This window comes from Scyliorhinus torazame, chromosome 12 (assembly GCF_047496885.1).
Source record: "Scyliorhinus torazame isolate Kashiwa2021f chromosome 12, sScyTor2.1, whole genome shotgun sequence".
NCBI classification, from domain to species: domain Eukaryota; kingdom Metazoa; phylum Chordata; class Chondrichthyes; order Carcharhiniformes; family Scyliorhinidae; genus Scyliorhinus; species Scyliorhinus torazame.
Window position 1 is genome coordinate 193,105,647 of NC_092718.1, and position 19,103 is coordinate 193,124,749.

At 41.0% G+C, this 19,103-nt stretch overlaps 1 protein-coding gene across 1 annotated transcript in view; it reads left to right on the forward strand.

The window, feature by feature from the left end:
- aatf (apoptosis antagonizing transcription factor) overlaps positions 1-19,103 on the forward strand; it is a 129,429-nt gene that overhangs the window by 10,662 nt on the left and 99,664 nt on the right. Inside the window, exon 4 of the mRNA XM_072469568.1 lies at positions 1,749-1,886. Coding sequence (XP_072325669.1) covers positions 1,749-1,886 — 138 coding nt within the window. The remainder of the gene's footprint in view (positions 1-1,748; positions 1,887-19,103) is intronic.

A 19,103-nucleotide genomic window follows, 5' to 3' on the forward strand; every position in this document is an offset into this window, starting at 1 on the left:
TGACAGTTTAAAGGGATATTAAAGGAGTAACTCTCTTTATGCGATCTGAATAGAAGTTTTTAAAAATATGAGATTAACCACTTTAGATTTAAAAGATTTGAATTGTTTCATGAATGGGATTTGTTTTATAATCAAGTATATATGAGTGAAGAAAGCTGTATTTGAAGTTTTTTTTTTTCATGTCCACATGGATCCTGAGGCTTTCCCACTGTGGATACTATATGAGTAGCTGTGGTGGTGTAAACGGGGTGACGGGTGGGGTGAGGGGGTGTAAGGGTTGAGGGCTACGGAGCAAAGAAGTCCAAGGGAACTGAGATGGATCTTCTGATCAACCTGCCTCAGCATTCACCCACCCCCTAGACTGCCTATGGCATGCTTCTGGGCTTGGCAGGCCCAACTCAATCTCCCCCCTGCCTTCTGCTGAGTTGGCAAATTTACCTACTCTAGCTACCTGCCTTGATAGTGAAAATCCAGCCCAGTATATCCAACGTATGCTACTTGTCATTTTCAGTGTCGTAGCTGAATTTCTTTGTAGCTCTCCCTTCAAAAAGTCTAAAAGTTCTTCACGAATGCAAAATACCAAAGCCAATATATTTAGAGACATTCAACCTTTTGTACAAGCTCTCACTTAGTTTACATAACAGTAATTATACTTTGTCACCGTAAGTAGACATAGCAACACATTAGCAGAGAAATGACACATGGCTTTCCATCCCACAATTAAACATGGGAATACTAATATATAAAAAATGACACATGGCTTTCCATCCCACAATTAAACATGAGAATACTAATATATTTAAAAACTAAGTCCATGCATGTATATATTACTAATGCAAAATCATCTGATTTTCCTTCTTTTAATCCCATCTTTCTTTCTCATTTTTCTTTCTGTATGTATCTTTGCATCAAACTAAATATTCGGACACTTCCTGTTTTAGACTCTGCTGGGTTAAGGAGACACACAGTTGTTTGCCCTGTTCACAGAGGTTCCAAATCCCCTGTCGAAGTCACTGTACTGAAATGGATTTCTAATTACTGACAACATTAATTCCCCAGATGTTAGCCCATGTTGCTGGGCTTGCCACTGATGATTCAGCTAATTCGTCTTGGGCCAGGGAATTAAGCCAATTTTTCCCTAGCTAAACAATTGGGTGCCTCGCTCAAATTGCAATTTGTTGTGCTGAGTCACTCCAATTTAGGCTGGGAGAACGAGTGCAACCTGAGATAGTAGAGTCTAAGGTATTAGCAGATTTATAGTCCGTGTTACGAAAGTTACCTGTAACCTTGCTGGGCTGTGTGAAACACAAAATAAATTGGGTCACAATAACTTGCAGGCACACTGCAGTTTGGAATCGAAGAGCACAATTGTCTCATTGCTTGATCAATTTTTTTTCTCCATGGGCAGCACGGTGGCGCAGTTGGTTAGCACTGCGGCCTCATGGCGCCGAGGTCCCAGGTTCGATCCCGGCTCTGGGTCACTGTCCATGTGGAGTTTGCACATTCGCCCCGTGTTTGCGTGGGTTTTGCCCCCACAACCCAAAAATGTGCAAGCTAGGTGGATTGGCCACTCTAAATTGCCCCTTAATTGGAAAAAAATGAATTGGGTACTCTAAATTTATAATAAAAAAAATAATTCTCCATAATTGTGATTAGCTTTGTATGCATCCATTTATTGTTTAAATATCAACAGGGCAACCATACTGAAGTAGAAGGAACTAAAATAATCTGCATCCTCTGTTTTAAAGCATTATGGGATCAAATACTTGAAGGACGAATCCAAATGCAGAAAGCTCTTGTGACTGCCAATCAGCTTCCACAGCCAGACTGCTTACCTACTTTCAAAAAGGAAGGTGGAGCAAATTTTGCAACCGCTTTGAAGGACAGTAAGTTGTGATTTCTATATATATTTTAAATAAAATTTAGAGTACCCAATTCATTTTTTCCAATTAAGGGGCAATTTAACATGGCCAATCCACCTATCCTGCACATCTTTGGATTGTGAGGTCGAAACCCACGCAGACACGGGGAAAATGTGCAAACTCCACACGGACAGTGACCCAGAGTCGGGATCGAACCTGGGACCTCGGCGCCGTGAGACTGCAGTGCTACCACTGCGCCACCGTGTGATTTATATTTATCACTTTCATATCTGGTTACTCCGAGGCAGAGATTTTCATTACTTGTTGACACTGATTTTTTTTCTGACTTTGGGGGAGGAGGGGGCTTTTGGAGTGTTTTTTTGGAGCTAGCCTCATTTCACCCATGTCTTCCTGAGTGTCTTCCTGCATTGTGCCGCCTTCCTGGTGCTATCTCCTCTACTGGAATCACTGTTCATGGACAGGGAGGGGAAGTTGGACCATGGCCTGGGGGGGGGCTTGGATCTGGGGCTAGTGGGGGGAGGTGCCATGACCTGGATTCTGGATTTTGTGAGAGTTGGTGTGTGCGCAAGGCTGAGGCCTGGGGATTGGGATCCAGGACCTGAAATTTGGGCCCTGGCAACCACTTCTCTCTCACATCAATGTTTCATAAAAGTTTAGACTTTGAATGTATTTCAAAAAATGTTTCCCTTTTTATCCCTTTTATGAAACATCATTATAGCTGAATTAACATTCCATCTGCCCCACGTCCGCGCAACGAGGAACAGTCCCGCACAGGAACAGGCCCTTCAACCCTCCAAGCCAGCGGCAATCATGATGCCTGTCCAAACTAAAACCTTCTGCAATTCCGTGGTCCGTATCACTCTCTTCTCATCCTTTTCATGTATTCATCAAGATACCTCTTAAACGCCGCTATCGAATCTGCTTCCACCACCTCCCCCGGCAGCGTGTTCCAGGGACTCACCACCCTCCTATGTTTTAAAAAAACAAACCTGCCGTGGCTATCTCCTCTAAATTTTCTCCCTCGCACCTTAAATGCATGTCTCGTGGTAATTAACTTTTCTACCCTGGGAAGAAGCATCCACTCTGTCCATGCCGCTCATAATTTTGTAAACCTCTTACCTGTAGCCATAGAGGATACAAAGATTTCCGTCAAGGCTCCAGCAATTTCCTCCATCGCCTCCTTCAGTATTCTGGGGTAGATGCCTCCGGCCCGGGGGATTTTATCTACCTCAATGCTTTTTCAGACGCCCAACGCCGCATCCTTTTCGATATCGACACACCTTTCCCTAAACTCATCATCCACCAAGTCTTTCTCTTTGGTGAATAGTAACATTATGGTGGGTCAGGCAATAAACAAAGAAATAATGGATGCATGTAGAAATGGTACAGAAGTTATAATGGGGGGGGTTTTAATCTACATATCGATTGGTTTAACCAGGTCGGTCAAGGCAGCCTTGAGGAGGAGTGTATAGAATGTGTCCGCGATAATTTCCTAGAACAGTATGTAATGGAACTTACGAGGGAACAAGCGGTCCTAGATCTGGTCCTGTGTAATGAGACAGGATTGATTAATGATCTCATAGTTAGGGATCCTCTCGGAAGGAGCGATCACAATATGGTGGAATTTAAAATACAGATGGAGGGTGAGAAGGTAAAATCAAACACTAATGTTTTGTGCTTAAACAAAGGAGATTACAATGGGATGAGAGAAGAGCTTGCTAAGGTAGACTGGGAGCAAAGACTTTATGGTGAAACAGTTGAGGAACAGTGGAGAACCTTCCAGGCGATTTTTCACAGTGCTCAGCAAAGGTTTATACCAACAAAAAGGAAGGACGGTAGAAAGAGGGAAAATCGACCGTGGATGTCTAAGGAAATAAGGGAGAGTATCAAATTGGAGGAAAAAGCATACAAAGTAGCAAAGATTGGTGGGAGACTAGAGGACTGGGAAATCTTTAGGGGGCAACAGAAAGTTACTAAAAAAGCTATAAAGAAGAGCAAGATAGATTGAGAGTAAACTTGCTCAGAATATAAAAACAGGTAGTAAAAGTTTCTACAAATATATAAAACAAAAAAGAGTGGCTAAGATAAATATTGGTCCTTTAGAGGTTGAGAAGTGAGATTTAATAATGGGAGATGAGGAAATGGCTTAGGAACTGAACAGGGTTTTTGGGTCGGTCTTCACAGTGGAAGACACAAATAACATGTCAGTGACTGATGGAAATGAGGCTATGACAGGTGAGGACCTTGAGATGATTGTTATCACTCAGGAGGTAGTGATGGGCAAGCTAATGGGGCTAAAGGTAGACAAGTCTCCTGACCCTGATGGAATGCATTCCAGAGTGCTAAAAGAGATGGCTAGGGAAATTGCAAATGCACTAGTGATAATTTACCAAAATTCACTTGACTCTGGGGTGGTCCTGGCAGATTGGAAATTAGCAAACGTGACACGACTGTTTAAAAAAAGGAGATAGGCAGAAAGCGGGTAATTATAGGCCAGTTAGCTTAACTTCGGTAGTAGGGAAGATGCTGGAATCTATCATCAAGGAAGAAATAGCGAGGCATCTGGATGGAAATTGTTCCATTGGGCAGACGCAGCATGGGTTCATAAAGGGCCGGTCGTGCCTAGCTAATTTAGTGGTAGATAACGGGGAGCCAATGGATGTGGTATATCTGGATTTCCAGAAAGCTTTTGACAAGGTGCCACACAAAAGGTTGCTGCATAAGATAAAGATGCGGCATTAAGGGTAAAGTAGTAGCATGGATAGCGGATTGGTTAATTAATAGAAAGCAAAGAGTGGGGATTAATGGGTTTTCTCTGGTTGCAATCAGTAGCTAGTGGTGTCCCTCGGGGATCAGTGTTGGGCCCACAATTGTTCACAATTTACATAGATGATTTGGAGTTGGGGACCAAGTGCAATGTGCCCAAGTTTGCAGACGACACTAAGATGAGTGGTGAAGCAAAAAGTGCAGAGGATACTGGAAGTCTGCAGAGGGATTTGGATAGGCTAAGTGAATGGTCTAGGGTCTGGCAGATGGAATACAATGTTGACAAATGTGAGGTTATCCATTTTGGTAGGAATAACAGCAAAAGGGGTTATTATTTAAATGATAAAATATTAAAACATGCTGCTGTGCAGAGAGACCTGGGTGTGCTAGTGCATGAGTCGCAAAAAGTTGGTTTACAAGTGCAACAGGTGATTAAGGAGGCAAATGGAGTTTTGTCCTTCATTGCTAGAGATATGGAGTTTAAGACTAGGGAGGTTATGCTGCAATTGTATCAGGTGTTACTGAGGCCACACCTGGAGTATTGTGTTCAGTTTTTGTCTCCTTACCTGAGAAAGGACGTACTGGCGCTGGAGGGTGTGCAGAGGAGATTCACTAGGTTAATCCCAGAGTTGAGGGAGTTGGATTACGAGGAGAGGTTGAGTAGACTGGGACTGTACTCGGAATTTAGAGGGATGCGGGGGATCTTCTGGAAACATATAGAATTATGAAGGAATAAATAGGATAGATGCGTGCAGGTTATTTCCACTGGTGGGTGAAAGCAGAACTAGGCGGCATAGCCTCAAAATAAGGGGAAGTAGATTTAGGACTGAGCTTAGGAGGAACTTTGTCACCCAAATGGTTGTGAATCTACGGAATTCCTTTCCCAGTGAAGCAGTTGAGGCTCCTTCATTAAATGTTTTTAAGATAAAGATAGTTTTTTGAAGATTAAAGGGATTAAGGGTGTTCTGGCCGGAAAGTGGAGCTGAGTCCACAAAAGATCAGCCATGATCTCATTGAATGGCGGAGCAGGGTCGAGGGGCCAGGTGGCCTACTCCTGCACCTAGTTCTTATGTTCTTATGAATACTGATGCAAAGTACTCATTTCCTCTGACTCCATGCATGGATTCCCTCCTCTGTCCTTGATGGGCCAACCCTTTCTCTGGCTACCCACCTGCTGTTTACATACATATAAAATGCCTTCGGATTCTCCTTAATCCTGTTTGCCAAGGCCTTTTTATGACCCCTTTTAGCCCTCCCAACTCCTGGCTTAAGTTCCTGCCTGCTTTCAGAATATTCTTCAAGGGTTTTGTCAGTTTTCAGCCTTCTAGACCTTATGATTGCTTCCTTTTTTCTTTTTGACTTAGCTCAGAATATCCCTCGTTATCCAAGGTTCACAAAACTTGTCAGTATGTTCCCAGGAACATGCCAGTCCTGAATTCTTTTTTGATTTGATTTATTATTGTCACATGTATTAGTATACAGTGAAAAGTATTGTTTCTTGCATGCTATGCAGACAACGCATACCGTACATAGGGAAGGAAGGAAAGACTACAGAATGCAATGTTACAGTCATAGCTAAGGTGTAGAGAAAAAATCAACTTAATACGAGGTAGGTCCATTCAAAAGTCTGATGGCAGCAGGGAAGAAGCTGTTCTTGAGTCGGTTGGTACGTGACCTCAAACTTTTGTATCTTTTTCCTGATGAAGAAGGTGAAAGAGAGTATGCCAGGGTTGTGTGGGATCCTTAATTATGCTGGTTACCTTTCTGAGGCAGTGGGACTTGTAGACAGAATTCTAAACAACTGATATTTGAAAGACTCCCACATGTCAGATGCTGATTTGCCCTCAAATAGGTGCCTGCAATCTAAATTCTTCAGTACCTGCCTACAATTGTTCTTATTAGCCTTCCCCCATTTTATCACCTTCACCTGAGTGTTATCCTTATCCACGGGTACCTTAAAACCTGAGGAATTATGGCCACTATTCCTGAAATGCTCTACTACTGAAACTTCGATCACCTGACTGGGCTCATTACCCAATACCAGTACAGCCCCTTCCCTGGTTGGACTATTTACATATTGTTTCAAGAAACCGTCCTGGGTGCTCCTTACAAATTCTGCTCCATCCAAGCCTCTAGCATGCAAGTGAGTCCCAGCCAATGTGGAGAAGTTAAAATCACCCATCACAACAACCCTGTTGCTTTTGCACCTTTCCAAAATCTGTCTACATATCTGCTCCTCTATCTGGCTGTTGGGAGGCCTGTTTTAAACCCCCAACATTGTGATTGCACCCTTCCTAAACCTGAACTCTACCCATATTGGCTCATTGCATGAGCTCTCCGCGGCATCCTCCCTCAGTACAGCTGTGATATTTTCCTTAAACAGTAATGCAACTCCCCCACCCCTTTTACATTCCCCTCTATCCCATCTGAAGCATAAATCATGGAACGTTTAGCTGCCAAACCTGCCCCTCCCTCAACCAAGTCACTAATAGCAACATCATCACATTTCCAAGTAGTAATCCAAGCTCTTGCATCTTACACTTCTCGAGTTGAAACAAATGCCCTTCAGACCACCAGTCCCGCTGTGTTCAGCAACTTCTCCCTGCCTCTCTTCCTCTTGGTCTTACTGGCCTTGGTCTCCCTCAGTTTCCTCACCTGCTGACCTACTGCCCTAGTTCCCACCCCACTGCCACAGCAAGGTGGAGAAATCCCGATGGAGGCAAGGTTGGAGAAGGAGGGCGCAAAATGAGTGGGTGGGGAGTGAAGGCATGAGTGAGTGAATGGGGGATTGTGGGTTTGGAGGGAGGACACGAGTGAATGTGTGGGGGAAGGCTGCATATGTGAGGGGTGGGTTCACTGAATATTCAGCTACCATAGAATATGGGGAGTTTGGCTGAAAACTACGAGTACAAAACACAGGTGTTCATATTTATATGATGTATTATACATTTATAATAGACCAAATTTTGCTACGCTGTTTTATTGATGTTTTGTCTTTGCTGATTTTTGCAGTTGTTGATTTTCAAAAACAATTTTTTTGTATATGTATTAATTCATTGGATATGGGCATTGGTGGCAAGATTAGCCTTTGTTGTCCACACCCAATAGTCTTTGGGAACAGAGCGGTGAGTTAAATTGAGGTCACATTAGAAAATAGTTTGCGCAGCACTCCCATAGCCCTTTGCTTTGTTTCACATGTATATAATCCAGGAAGGTCATCTTCTGTTGGTATGGACTTTGCCCTGCAAGTGCTAACTGCATTGAATGTTGAATTCCTGAAGTCACTAATGGTGATTTTTTTTCAAACACATTGGTCCACAGCTTTGATGGTATTGGTGTTAAACAAAGGCAAAACCATTGTTTTTACCTATAAGACATAGGAGCAGAATTAGGCCACTTGGCCCATCGAGTCTGCTCCACCATTCCGTCATGGCAGATATTTTTCTTATCCCCATTCTCCTGCCTTCTTCTCATAACCCTTGATCCCCTTATTAATCAAGAACCTATCTATCTCTGTCTTAAAGATACTCAGTGATTTGGCCTCCACAGCCTTCTGCGGCAAAGAGTTCCACAGATTCACCACCCCCTGGCTGAAGAATTTCCTCCTCATCTCTGTTTTAAAGGATCGTCCCTTTAGTCTGATATTGTGTCCTCTGCTTCTAGTTTTTCCCACTTGAAGTCTAATCATTTCATCCATTTGAAACCACCTAGAAGTATTTGCATTTCACTACAGATCATAAAAAGTGCTAAATTGCATGATCCCTTGTGACAAAAACATTCAGGCCTTTTTGTCTTTGGCCACTCTCATCCCTATAATTAGCAACCCTCAAACAGTGAGAACAGTACATGAAGAGAAAGAGGGGTGAGTAAGATATTAGAAACTATAATGGAGCAAATCAACAGGTCGGGGGGTTTAAGTTAATTAAGGACAGCCAGCACATATCTGTAAATGGCAGATTGTACGCTACTAATCAATTTGAATTTTTTGCTGAAGTATCAAAGAAGGTGACAAAGGGAATAATGGGTGTTGTGTATATGAATGTTAAGAAAACATTTGACAAAGTACAACAAAAAGGTGGAGACTCGTGGATTAGCAGGCTCTGTGTCAGCTGGGCTAAAGATTTGGCTAAAAGCCAGAAAACAGTTGTTAATTGGTTGTTTTCCAGACTGGAGGGTGGTAGACTGAGACTGGTGTTCCAGTGAGGATGATGCCAGTTGACTGCAATATGACATGGGCTAGCAGAATGGACAGACAGACAAGTGGCTGGTGAAATTTAATACAGAGAAGCGAGGTGCTGCATTTTGGCAGATGAGATAAGTGTCAATAGCAACTAGATAGCACCATTCTAAAAAGTCTGCAGAAACGAGAGGGCCCTGGGGGTTCATGTGCATATATCTTTGAAGGTAGCAGGACATATCGAGAGAGTAACTGGCAAAACATATGGGATATTGGGCTTCATGAATAGAGGTATTGAAGACAAAAGTGGTGAAGTCATGCGGAAACTGTATGAACGCTGGTTAGGCCTTAACTAGAGGATTGTGTCCAGTTCTGGTAGCCACACCAAGACAAATGTGAGAATCCTTGAGAGGACATTGACCAGAATGATTCCAGAGATGAAGGATTTTAGCTGCAAGGTTAGGTTGGAGAAGATGGGGTTGTTTTCCTTGGACCAAAGAAGATTGTGGGGAGATTTGGTAGAGGTGTACAAGATGATGATGATGGGGTTATACAAGGTAGCCAAAGAAAAGATCTGATGGTACAAGGACTAGAGACATAGATTTGAGGCTTGCAGCAGAGATGAAAGGGGATGTGAGGAAGTGTTAACCTATAACTTGCAGCATGTGAGGGTGGTGGAAGCAGAGAAGATGGACTGCATAATATGAAGTTGATGAATTTGGCAACAAGCCTATTGACCCGTAATTCATTTAAATATGGTGGCTGATTTCAACACCCGCCCACTCCCGTAATATGGGGGTGAACTTGGGGTGAGCAGGAGGGTGGTGGGGTGGGCACCCTCTTCATTTTATGCCCCCCCTCTTATTGCGTGCTCTCCCCATGGGAAGCCCACCCGCTGGAGGCATGTCAAATTCAGCCTCAAAAGAAAATTGGATTGGCACTTGAGAGGAAAGTTGCAGGGGACCAAGAGCTGGCATGGACCTGATGTGCCTTAATTATTCTAAATCATTAAACGGACTGTCTAATCAGTAACCTAGCTAAGCACGCACTAATCTTTGAAAGGCTCTGAATGCTCTTGTAAACCACATTGTCTATTGCTTGCACAGTAAACACTATTTTTGGTAGATTGTTTTATTTCATATTTGCCAATTCCTTTTAAGTTAACTGCGCCCTGCCTGCCTCAATCCCAACGATGAAGCAGAGCACTGCTTCTGAGTTTCAATTTTATGAAATATTGGTTAAAGGTAAAAGTAAGACTTTTGAAACTTGGTATTTTGAATGATGTGCATATTGTGTTGAATGAAGGTGATTGGAAGGGTCAAACTGCATAATAATTATTTGACCTTATTTGTAAAATGCCTGTTGTTAACTTATTTAATGAGCTACATTACAAGCTGTGGAAAGTGCCATGTTTCATTACCGGCCAGGAATGCAATATCATTACAGAGGTATGGCAGAATAAGCAGTTGGTGCTTTGACTCGTCAAATTAGTCAACTGTGTCCAATAATAAAAACAGCATGCACTGCAACTGAATGTGTATTGTGAGGTAAACTTGCTGTATAATTGACAGCTTAGTGACTAAATTGCCAAATGGTGATATGAAAAGCCATTTCTGCAACAATATCATTTGACATGCTGTAAACTGCCCTGTTTTACACCTGGGGCCACCTATAATGCCTTTCTATACATCTTAATGTCTCATTTTTCAAATTGTGTTTTGCTATTAAAGCTGGTTTTGTATTTCTATACAGTACATGTGCATTCAGAATAGATCTAAATAAATCCAAAAATGTTTTGATCAGCTGTACAGTTATATAGGCACAAAAATTGTTTTGTGTTGTGGTGCACAAATTAAACTGAGAGGAGCTTTACACAAGTTATTCAATCAATTACTGTAAATTTGTAGATATTTTCCTGGCCCTTTCAGATTTACCTCTGGCAAAAGGTGTCCCTGAATACTGTAAACTCCTCCAGATTACGGTTCTCATGAATAATTCCAGCCTCTCAAATTAGAGTGGAAAAATGTATATGCTTTGGAGTTTATAGAATCACACCAATACTGAATTTAGACAATTTTTGTAGTGTCTGAAACTGTTAATTATCCTATGATTTTGATTGTAATTATACTGATCTGAGTAAAGTGCATACTGCGTTTTTTATTTGGTTCAGTGGATGTGCATGTTGCTGACAAGGCCAGCACTTATTGCCCATCCCTAATTGTTTGTGCAAAGATGGTGAGCTGCCACCTTGAATCGCTGCAGTCTGTGTGGTTTAGGTACTCTTAGTGTTGCTAGGATGGAAGTTTCAGGATATTGACCCAGTAATGATGAAGGAACAATGATCTATTTCCAAGCCAGGCTCTACCTGGAGGGCGACTTGCAGATTGTGGAGTTCCATTGGGCCTACTATCCTTGTTCCAGTTGGCAGTTGAGGCCATAGATTTGCAAGGTGCTGTCAAAGAAGGCTTGGCGCATTGTTGCAGTATAACTTGTAGATGACAGATGATAAAAATTGCATTCACAGTGCAGCAGTGTTAGAGGCAGTGAATACCTTAAGGTGGTGGAATGGGTGTACTGAGGTCAGCATCGAAGGTCTGCACGTATGCTCTTGGATGACTGTGTGGAGCTATTCATCCCAGATTTTCTAATTTTAAATGTAAGAGAAGACGCATGGATGTGGGCTTTCTAGCTGTAATGGAAATAATGTTTTTGTGTGGATCTACTTGGTACTTCTAACTCCAACCCAGGCAGTGGTCATGTTGCATCTGGTGTAAACTCAAATTCGTTGATACGGTTTCCTGGATGGAATCTCGTATTGCTTGATTTTATTATTCGAGCTACTTGGGGACCATCTCCAAGTTACACTGCAATTTTTGCATCTATGCATGAAAGCTCATCAGCGTTGACTTAGAAATGGCAATGTAGATGACTTGGACAAAAATAGTGCTTTTCTGTTTTTCTGATACTGATATAATAAAACATTTTTATTCTTTACGTGTTGTGTTTTGATCTGTTTGTCTCTGATGTGAACTATTTTTTAATGGTGTTATTCTTGCTCAGACCCCCAAAATGTTTGGTATCGTGGCTAGTTCTCCCCTCCAAATTTCACCCGTGCTCTGCTCGTGTGCTGACCCTCTGGTATTTGGGTCCAGGGATGGTGGTGATGCTCTGGTACCTCAAGTCAAGTGCTGTCTTTGTATGAGCCTAAAGAATGAACAGATGGAGGTGTTCTAATGGAGTCTGATCTTCTCTTAACCTAACGTCTATCCATGCGTATTATAGCAGTGACACAGGTCCTCTAAAGCACAGAATCCTGGCTGATTTATTTTCTCTCTCTATCTCAGTCCAGTTGTGCCAAGATGTTTTGAGACTCCTATTTTCCTGGCTGCGATTTGCTTAGACTGGGAATTGAACCTGGCAGCTTCATGGCTGCACAGTTGTTACATTGATAGCGCAGTCCCACTGAGTCACCGGAGGTCATGTAACATTTTCATAAATGTTTCTTTAAAATATATAATTTTTTCAATTCTAATGTCTGACTACTGTGGATGACGCTGTATAAGTTGATGTCTGCAGCCTCAAAAGTCCTTTTGAAGGGTCAACAAGTGTAAAAATTAACTCCCGCTGCCGGCTATCTTTTACCTTCTGCACATCTTCGCAAAAGTCTGTATCGCCCTTCGTCCCTTGTACCCAGTTGTAAGGTAACAGTAAGAAAAATGTCCATCAATGGGTGAAAAATTGAGCTTGACTATTCATGTGAGTATGGCCTGCCTTGGCCAATAAAGGGGGTTGACGTATGCCGAGTATATGCAAAAACATGAGTCAAAGAATGAAGATGTCTTAAATGCCACAATCTATGGTAAATTAAATGACCGAGTTCAGACGTTATCTTCACAGAATAACCCCTGTACTGTAAAAATGTTTTTGTATTCCTAACCTATCTCTCTAATTATGATTATTTCCAATATTTGATTTAATATGACTGTAAACCCAAAGATCACGTTTACTTAATGAAACTTGAAATGTTTACACCCTCACCTGCAGTTTCTTGCAGTTGCTCTTCTTCATAATTTGTGTATCTACTTGCTTCCAGGTTGAGAGAGGAGCATAATACACTTTAGGCTGATGCAAATGAATGCTATATTTGATGCACCATGCATGTAATAATAATAATCGCTTATTGTCACAAGTAGGCTTCAATGAAGTTACTGTGACAAGCCCCTAGTCGCCACATTCCAACGCCAGTTCAGGGAGGTTCGGTACGGGAATTGAACCCGCGCTGCTGGCATTGTTCTGCATTACAAGCCAGCTGTTTAGCCCTCTGTGCTAAACCAGCCCTTGATATTATGTGTTCTGTTAGTGCCAAGTAACCTTCCTGGCTGCCGATATCAAATCTGCAAAGGAATAGTTTAACAGCAGAATTTATTTTATATTTAGTTTATCTTATCCATGAATATAATTAAATTCAAGTGAAGGCAGCAGCTGGTTATGGGCAGAACAGAAAATGGATTTGATATGTGAAATGGGTTAAATTTGAAACTGTTGTTTTGAAGTTGTTAATGTAGATTCAACCAGCGAGCTGGTTCCAGGTCATTCTTTAAACCATATAAAGTGTTCAATAATTACCTTTTTGAATGTTGGTGGATTTCTGCAGTCCATATACATTATAAAAGTGACCATGGTAATATCCTAAATCCCATTATTACAGAAAATTAGTGTGAAATCTGTCGCCTCCGATGTAGTTCCTACACTACTTTTCCCATGTCCCCCCAACCCCAAATTGAATATTCATTTGCTGAAATTCAATATAAACACTAGTTTGAAATGTGCTTGGTTTGTTGCAGTCACTAATTATGACGGCGCCGCCATGACTGTTATTGTCTTTGTTGTTCACTGCGTGAGGGAGGTTTCTTGTGGTGTGCACTATCCTTGTTATTGTCTGTAGGTTCCCATTTATCTAATGTACCCAGGATAATTGAAAGAAAAACGATTGGATTTTGCTTGACCTGCAGCTCAGAAGATCTGTTTTCACTGGACCCAAATGCCAGGCTACCTCTGAGCAGAGTGTTTATCCATCAATAGTGTTATTTTGGAACACTTCATACATACACTATTGTTATGATATAACTCACTGTATTTAGATGTTTTGTATTGTCATGACATCTGTGATTTTTATGTTGCACATACATCATAGCCACTTTGTCCTGGCTACTGTACTCCAGAACAGTGCTTTTAAGCCTTTAAGCCAATGTTCCAGGATGTGCCTTGCATTATTGGAAATAGGTCTCCGTAAGATAGCATCTGATTTTGTTTTTTGCTGGTTGGTTTGGAAATGTGTTACTTGAAGGACAGTGTGGTTTTGCATTTGGAACATTGCTAATCTGAATTCTGACAGAAAAATAATTAGTGCCCTCGATATTCTTTTTCACTGTGTTAACTCGTGCAAAATGTGAAAGTAAAATATTTGAACTGTTAGTGGCTGTTAAAATAGTCACTTCCTGGTCAGATGTTAATTGTTGTGTCTTAATTTGCCCTTGATTCATTATTTATTTACATTTGGCTCAGTCTAATGAATAGAATAATATGACCTGACCTTTTGTAGAGCTCAAACTTTTGAACCAGATCAAAGCCCTGTGCGAACCCTTAATAAAGGAAAACACTATGGCCTGAAAGACCTTTCAACAGAGAGGTCTTTGCCTCATGACTACTAATCTGAATTGCTTTCACACAGGATTTACTTGGTTAACCACTGGAAAGAATTGGCTCTACATAATGTAAAGTTATTTCCAAAGAAATATTGTGCAATTTGCACCTTTTGTCATCATAGGATTTTCCAAATATAGTCACTGTTGCGATATAGGCAGCCAATTTATCCATATTCACAGAGAGCAATACGAAAAATTGACCAGATAATCTGTTTTACTGGTGTTTGGTTGAGGGATGTATGTTGACGGGGCATTGGTTAGAATTCCACTGCTCATCTTTGAATAGTACCAAGAGATAATTTATGTCCACCTGAGAGGCCAGATGGGTTTCAAGTCCCACAACAAAAACAGCATCTCTGGCACTATAGCATTCCCCAGTCCTGCACTTGAATGTCAGGCTAGATTCTGTGCTCAAGACGTGAGTCAAAAGTGCTACCACTGAACCAGGGCTGACACCCAAGTTCAGTTTTTAGTTTGTAATAATATAGCTTGTTTCCTTGAACATAGTTCAATATTTGTCCAACTGAAGTGCAACAAGTAAAGGCAGAGTTGAACCTGTTCTCATTTACACTCTCCAATGGCACTTTCACACCAGGGGCAGAATGAAGTTAGTCGACTGGGAGGAGAAAAAACACTTTCTGAGAATGTGCTTTTGATGACATTGATTTTGTGCTAAAGGGTTGTTTAGTTTGGTTGTTCAGATAGACCAAAATGTAGTTTTTCAGCTTTGAGTTTTGCTTTTTCTGGCAAATAAAATGGGCAATTGATTAAACTAATGTTTTCCTTTTATTTCAACTCTACAATCAGCTTGTAGAAAACAAAGTTATTTCCTTAATTCACCTCTTATTTTGTGTTTTTTCAGTGAACTTTATCAAGAGCTGATGCTGTCATTAAATAAACTTGATTTGTACCTATGGTACAGATATCTTGTATTTAAACTAGCAACTACAACTTAATGCAGTGCGATTTGGTATCCTATCGGAAAACGTACCCTATCAACAATCCTGTAATTTTTTTCATGAGACATGTAGAAACTCCCATGTAATTCCCCATTTCCCACATGTTGACATTTAATTTCTTGCTGAACAAAGACGTGCTGTTGAAGTTTACTACTTATACTTACCAGGGCAGATGTAAAAATGCTGAATCTGAAAGGAAACAATGATTTATACTGGATGAGAAAAGGATGCCAATTGGTTGGCAAGTCGACTCTGGTTGCGGCATTGCCATGGAGAATGCACCAGGGAACTATTGTTCCCCCGTGCTTTTGTTTAATTCAAAAAATGCACAATGCCGGGACATGTTCCTTTTGCCTGCAGAGTATATAATATATGTAGCTTCTCGCAAGTCTTTAAGTGAGCCACATTGCAAACAAAACTGATAAATTTGTTGTTAAAGTAATGGCTGCCTGATCAGATTTGTGTTTTGAGCTTACCATTTTCTCATTTTGTTCACTGATGCTAAGATCACCTGGCACAAAAGGGCTCCAATAAAATTCTGATCAAAAAGAATTCTGAGCAAGCAAGAATATAAAGAACAACAAAAGTAATCCACCTTATCTTGCAGTCAAAGAGAAAATGCTGGAAAATCTCAGCAGGTCTGGCAGCATCTGTAGGGAGAGAAAAGAACTAACGTTTCGAGTCCAGATGACCCTTTGTCAAAGCTTTTACAAAGGGTCATCTGGATTCAAAACGTTAGCTCTTTTCCCTACAGATGCTGCCAGACCTGCTGAGATTTTCCAGCATTTTCTCTTTGGTTTCAGATTTCGGCATCCGCAGTAATTTGCTTCCAGCCTGCAGTCAATTGGTCTTCCAGCCACTATTGTGACTCAATCTATTTTTGGTGTTTTTCAAGAAAAAGCTTTCGGTTTCATAATCAAAACCCACTCATCTTGACGAACATTTCTTTACTCTATAAATTTAAAGCGCCCAATTTGTTTCCCCCAATCAAGGGGCAATTTAGCGAGACCCAAGCAGACATGGGAAGGATGTGCAAACTCCACACAAACAGTGATCTGGTCTGGGATCGAACCCGGGTGCTCAGTGCCATGAGGCAGCAGTGCTAGCCACTATGCCGCCCTCTTGACTCAGGGACTTAACCCAGTTCCTGTAACAACTTCATGAAATATTCTGCTTTGGCCCTAATTTCATTTGGATGAGGATTTCTGATTGATCATGAAAAGTAAAATATTTACCCCAGCTGTAACAGAATCAAAATTAAAATACTTTGTTATATGTAATGTGCAAAAGAGGATTGACTGAATGTGTGTGAGGAGCAATGAAAATCTAAATAGTTTGGGGAATGTTGTATGCTTAGATCAGAAGTTCTGAATATTGGACAGCTGGATGTTGATTTGGTACATTAGAATTCTATGATTGGGTCAGAATTGTTATGCAGAGTCAGCTCTAATAGGTTAATGCTCCTTCAAACTTTGTAAACACAATTACGGGTATTTGATGATGCTGCAGAAAGCACGATAAACCTGGATGCCCCAGCTTGTTTGAGCAATGCAAGAGGAGTTCTTGAAATATGCAAATTAATTTTTTGGGTTTCCCATATGGCCAGTGGCAAAAGCAGTGCCCACTGAGACGAGCTCCTTTTTAAGGTTCTTCAGATGTCCTTCTCCCAAGAAAGTGTTGTTGTCTAGTCAGGATGTGTGTGGCTTGGCTGTGATTTACTCTTTCCCTATTCCTGGTTAGTCTGCAAATGCTCATGTTTGGATTTGCACGTATCTATCTGATCGGGGTGCTGGAAAGAAAAAGAAAGACTTGTATTTCTGTAATGCCTTTCACAACTTTGGAACATTCCAAAGCACTTTATAGTCAATTAAGTACTTTTTGAAGTATAGTCACAATTATATAGGAAATGCAATAAACCAGTTTGCACGTGACGCCATAACCGTACATTAGTTCGGACCTTAAGAGGCAGAAAATTGGGCAGGAAATATTCTGCACAATGAGAAATATTTTGATCTTTCTTGGTACTTGATTTCTGAACATTGCGATGAATAAAATGGGTATTTGTTTCCCATGCATTGGAGTGGAAAAATATTCCAGCGACTAATTAGGAAAACCCCTCATCATGATATCGATTGTAGTCTAGATTATTTGTCCAGTGTACGGTTCAGCTGCTAGATACATTTACATCTTCACATTGCATAGTCTGCTATGTCCATGTAGTGAGTCTTTAAAAGGATATCTCCCTATGTTGTGTGTTTTCTGATATCTGAATATCTGTTTCTATTCACACTTAGTCATAGAGTGACTGCAGCAAAGGAAAGGCCCTTCGGCCCATCACATCTGCGCCTGTCAAAAACAACCACCAAACTATTCCAGTTCCATTTTCCAACTCTTGGTCCATAGCCTTGTATGCCTTGGCATCGCAAATGCACATCTAAATACTTAAATGTTATAAATGTTATACATCAAGGTCCCTCTGATCCTTGATGCTTCCCAGGGTCCTAACGGTTATCATGTATTCTCTTACCTTGTTTGTCCTGCCCAGGTGCATCACCTCACACTTTTCCGGATTGAATTCCATTTGCCACTGATCAGCCCGTGATCATCCTCCTGTGATTTAAGGCTATCCTCCTTGCAATTTGCCACCCCACTAATTTTCGTATTGTTCGGGAACTTGCTGATCAACGCTCCTACATTCCGATCCAAATTATTTATACAAACCACAAACAGCCAGGGCCCCAACACTGATCTGTTTCTTACCTGCTGTCTTCAAGTTACTGCATAGAATTTTTATTATTTTGTCAGCTATTGAAAGCCCCACTGTGATAATGTGGGTTTTTGTTTTTATTTTAACAGCTTGTAAATTGTCAGTTAATATGCTCAATCTACAATCTATTAACCCATGTAGTTTGCCATCCATTGGAGATCTGAAATACCAACCGTAAAATCTTGTTTGTATTGTGTAGCAGAAGTGAGTTTGTAGTGGGGTATGTTCATTGAGCTTGACATGTCATATTTAAATTACATTGTGATGTCTCAAAAGTTTTCTTTGTAAATACTGTCTTCTATCCCTTTTGGTGATATTTCAGATTTGTGAAAATGAAATTGTTCATTGTGCACACACTGGAAATATGACGCACATCCCTCATTCTTAGTCACTACAAATGTGTTTTAAAAAAAATCTTTCCCCAGCCCTATTTCAAAGCTGTCTACGATATTTATATAATTAGAAGTGAGGATTTGCATAATTTGAGATTTTAATTAATATTTCTTCTGAATTATAGTTGCGCAGCATGGAGCAAGTACTGCACCAGTAGTAGTGTGTTACGTATATTTTTTTTTTTTTTTGCGAAAGGCCTTCATTAATCACTTGCCCCCTCCTGCATGCATGAATTACAGTTCTCTCGCACTTGTGAATCTTTTGTATTTTATCATAACTGATACTGTACTTTTATAGTACATGTGAGCATAACATTTAACAAGTGAAATTAACCGCCTCAGGGAATTGGTGGTACAGCGGACTTAACATGTGTCCTTCCATCTTTGGGAATTGGAATGGAATCGAGCACCGGTCGATGGAATAAAAGGCTGACTGTAAGCATCTTACGGGAAT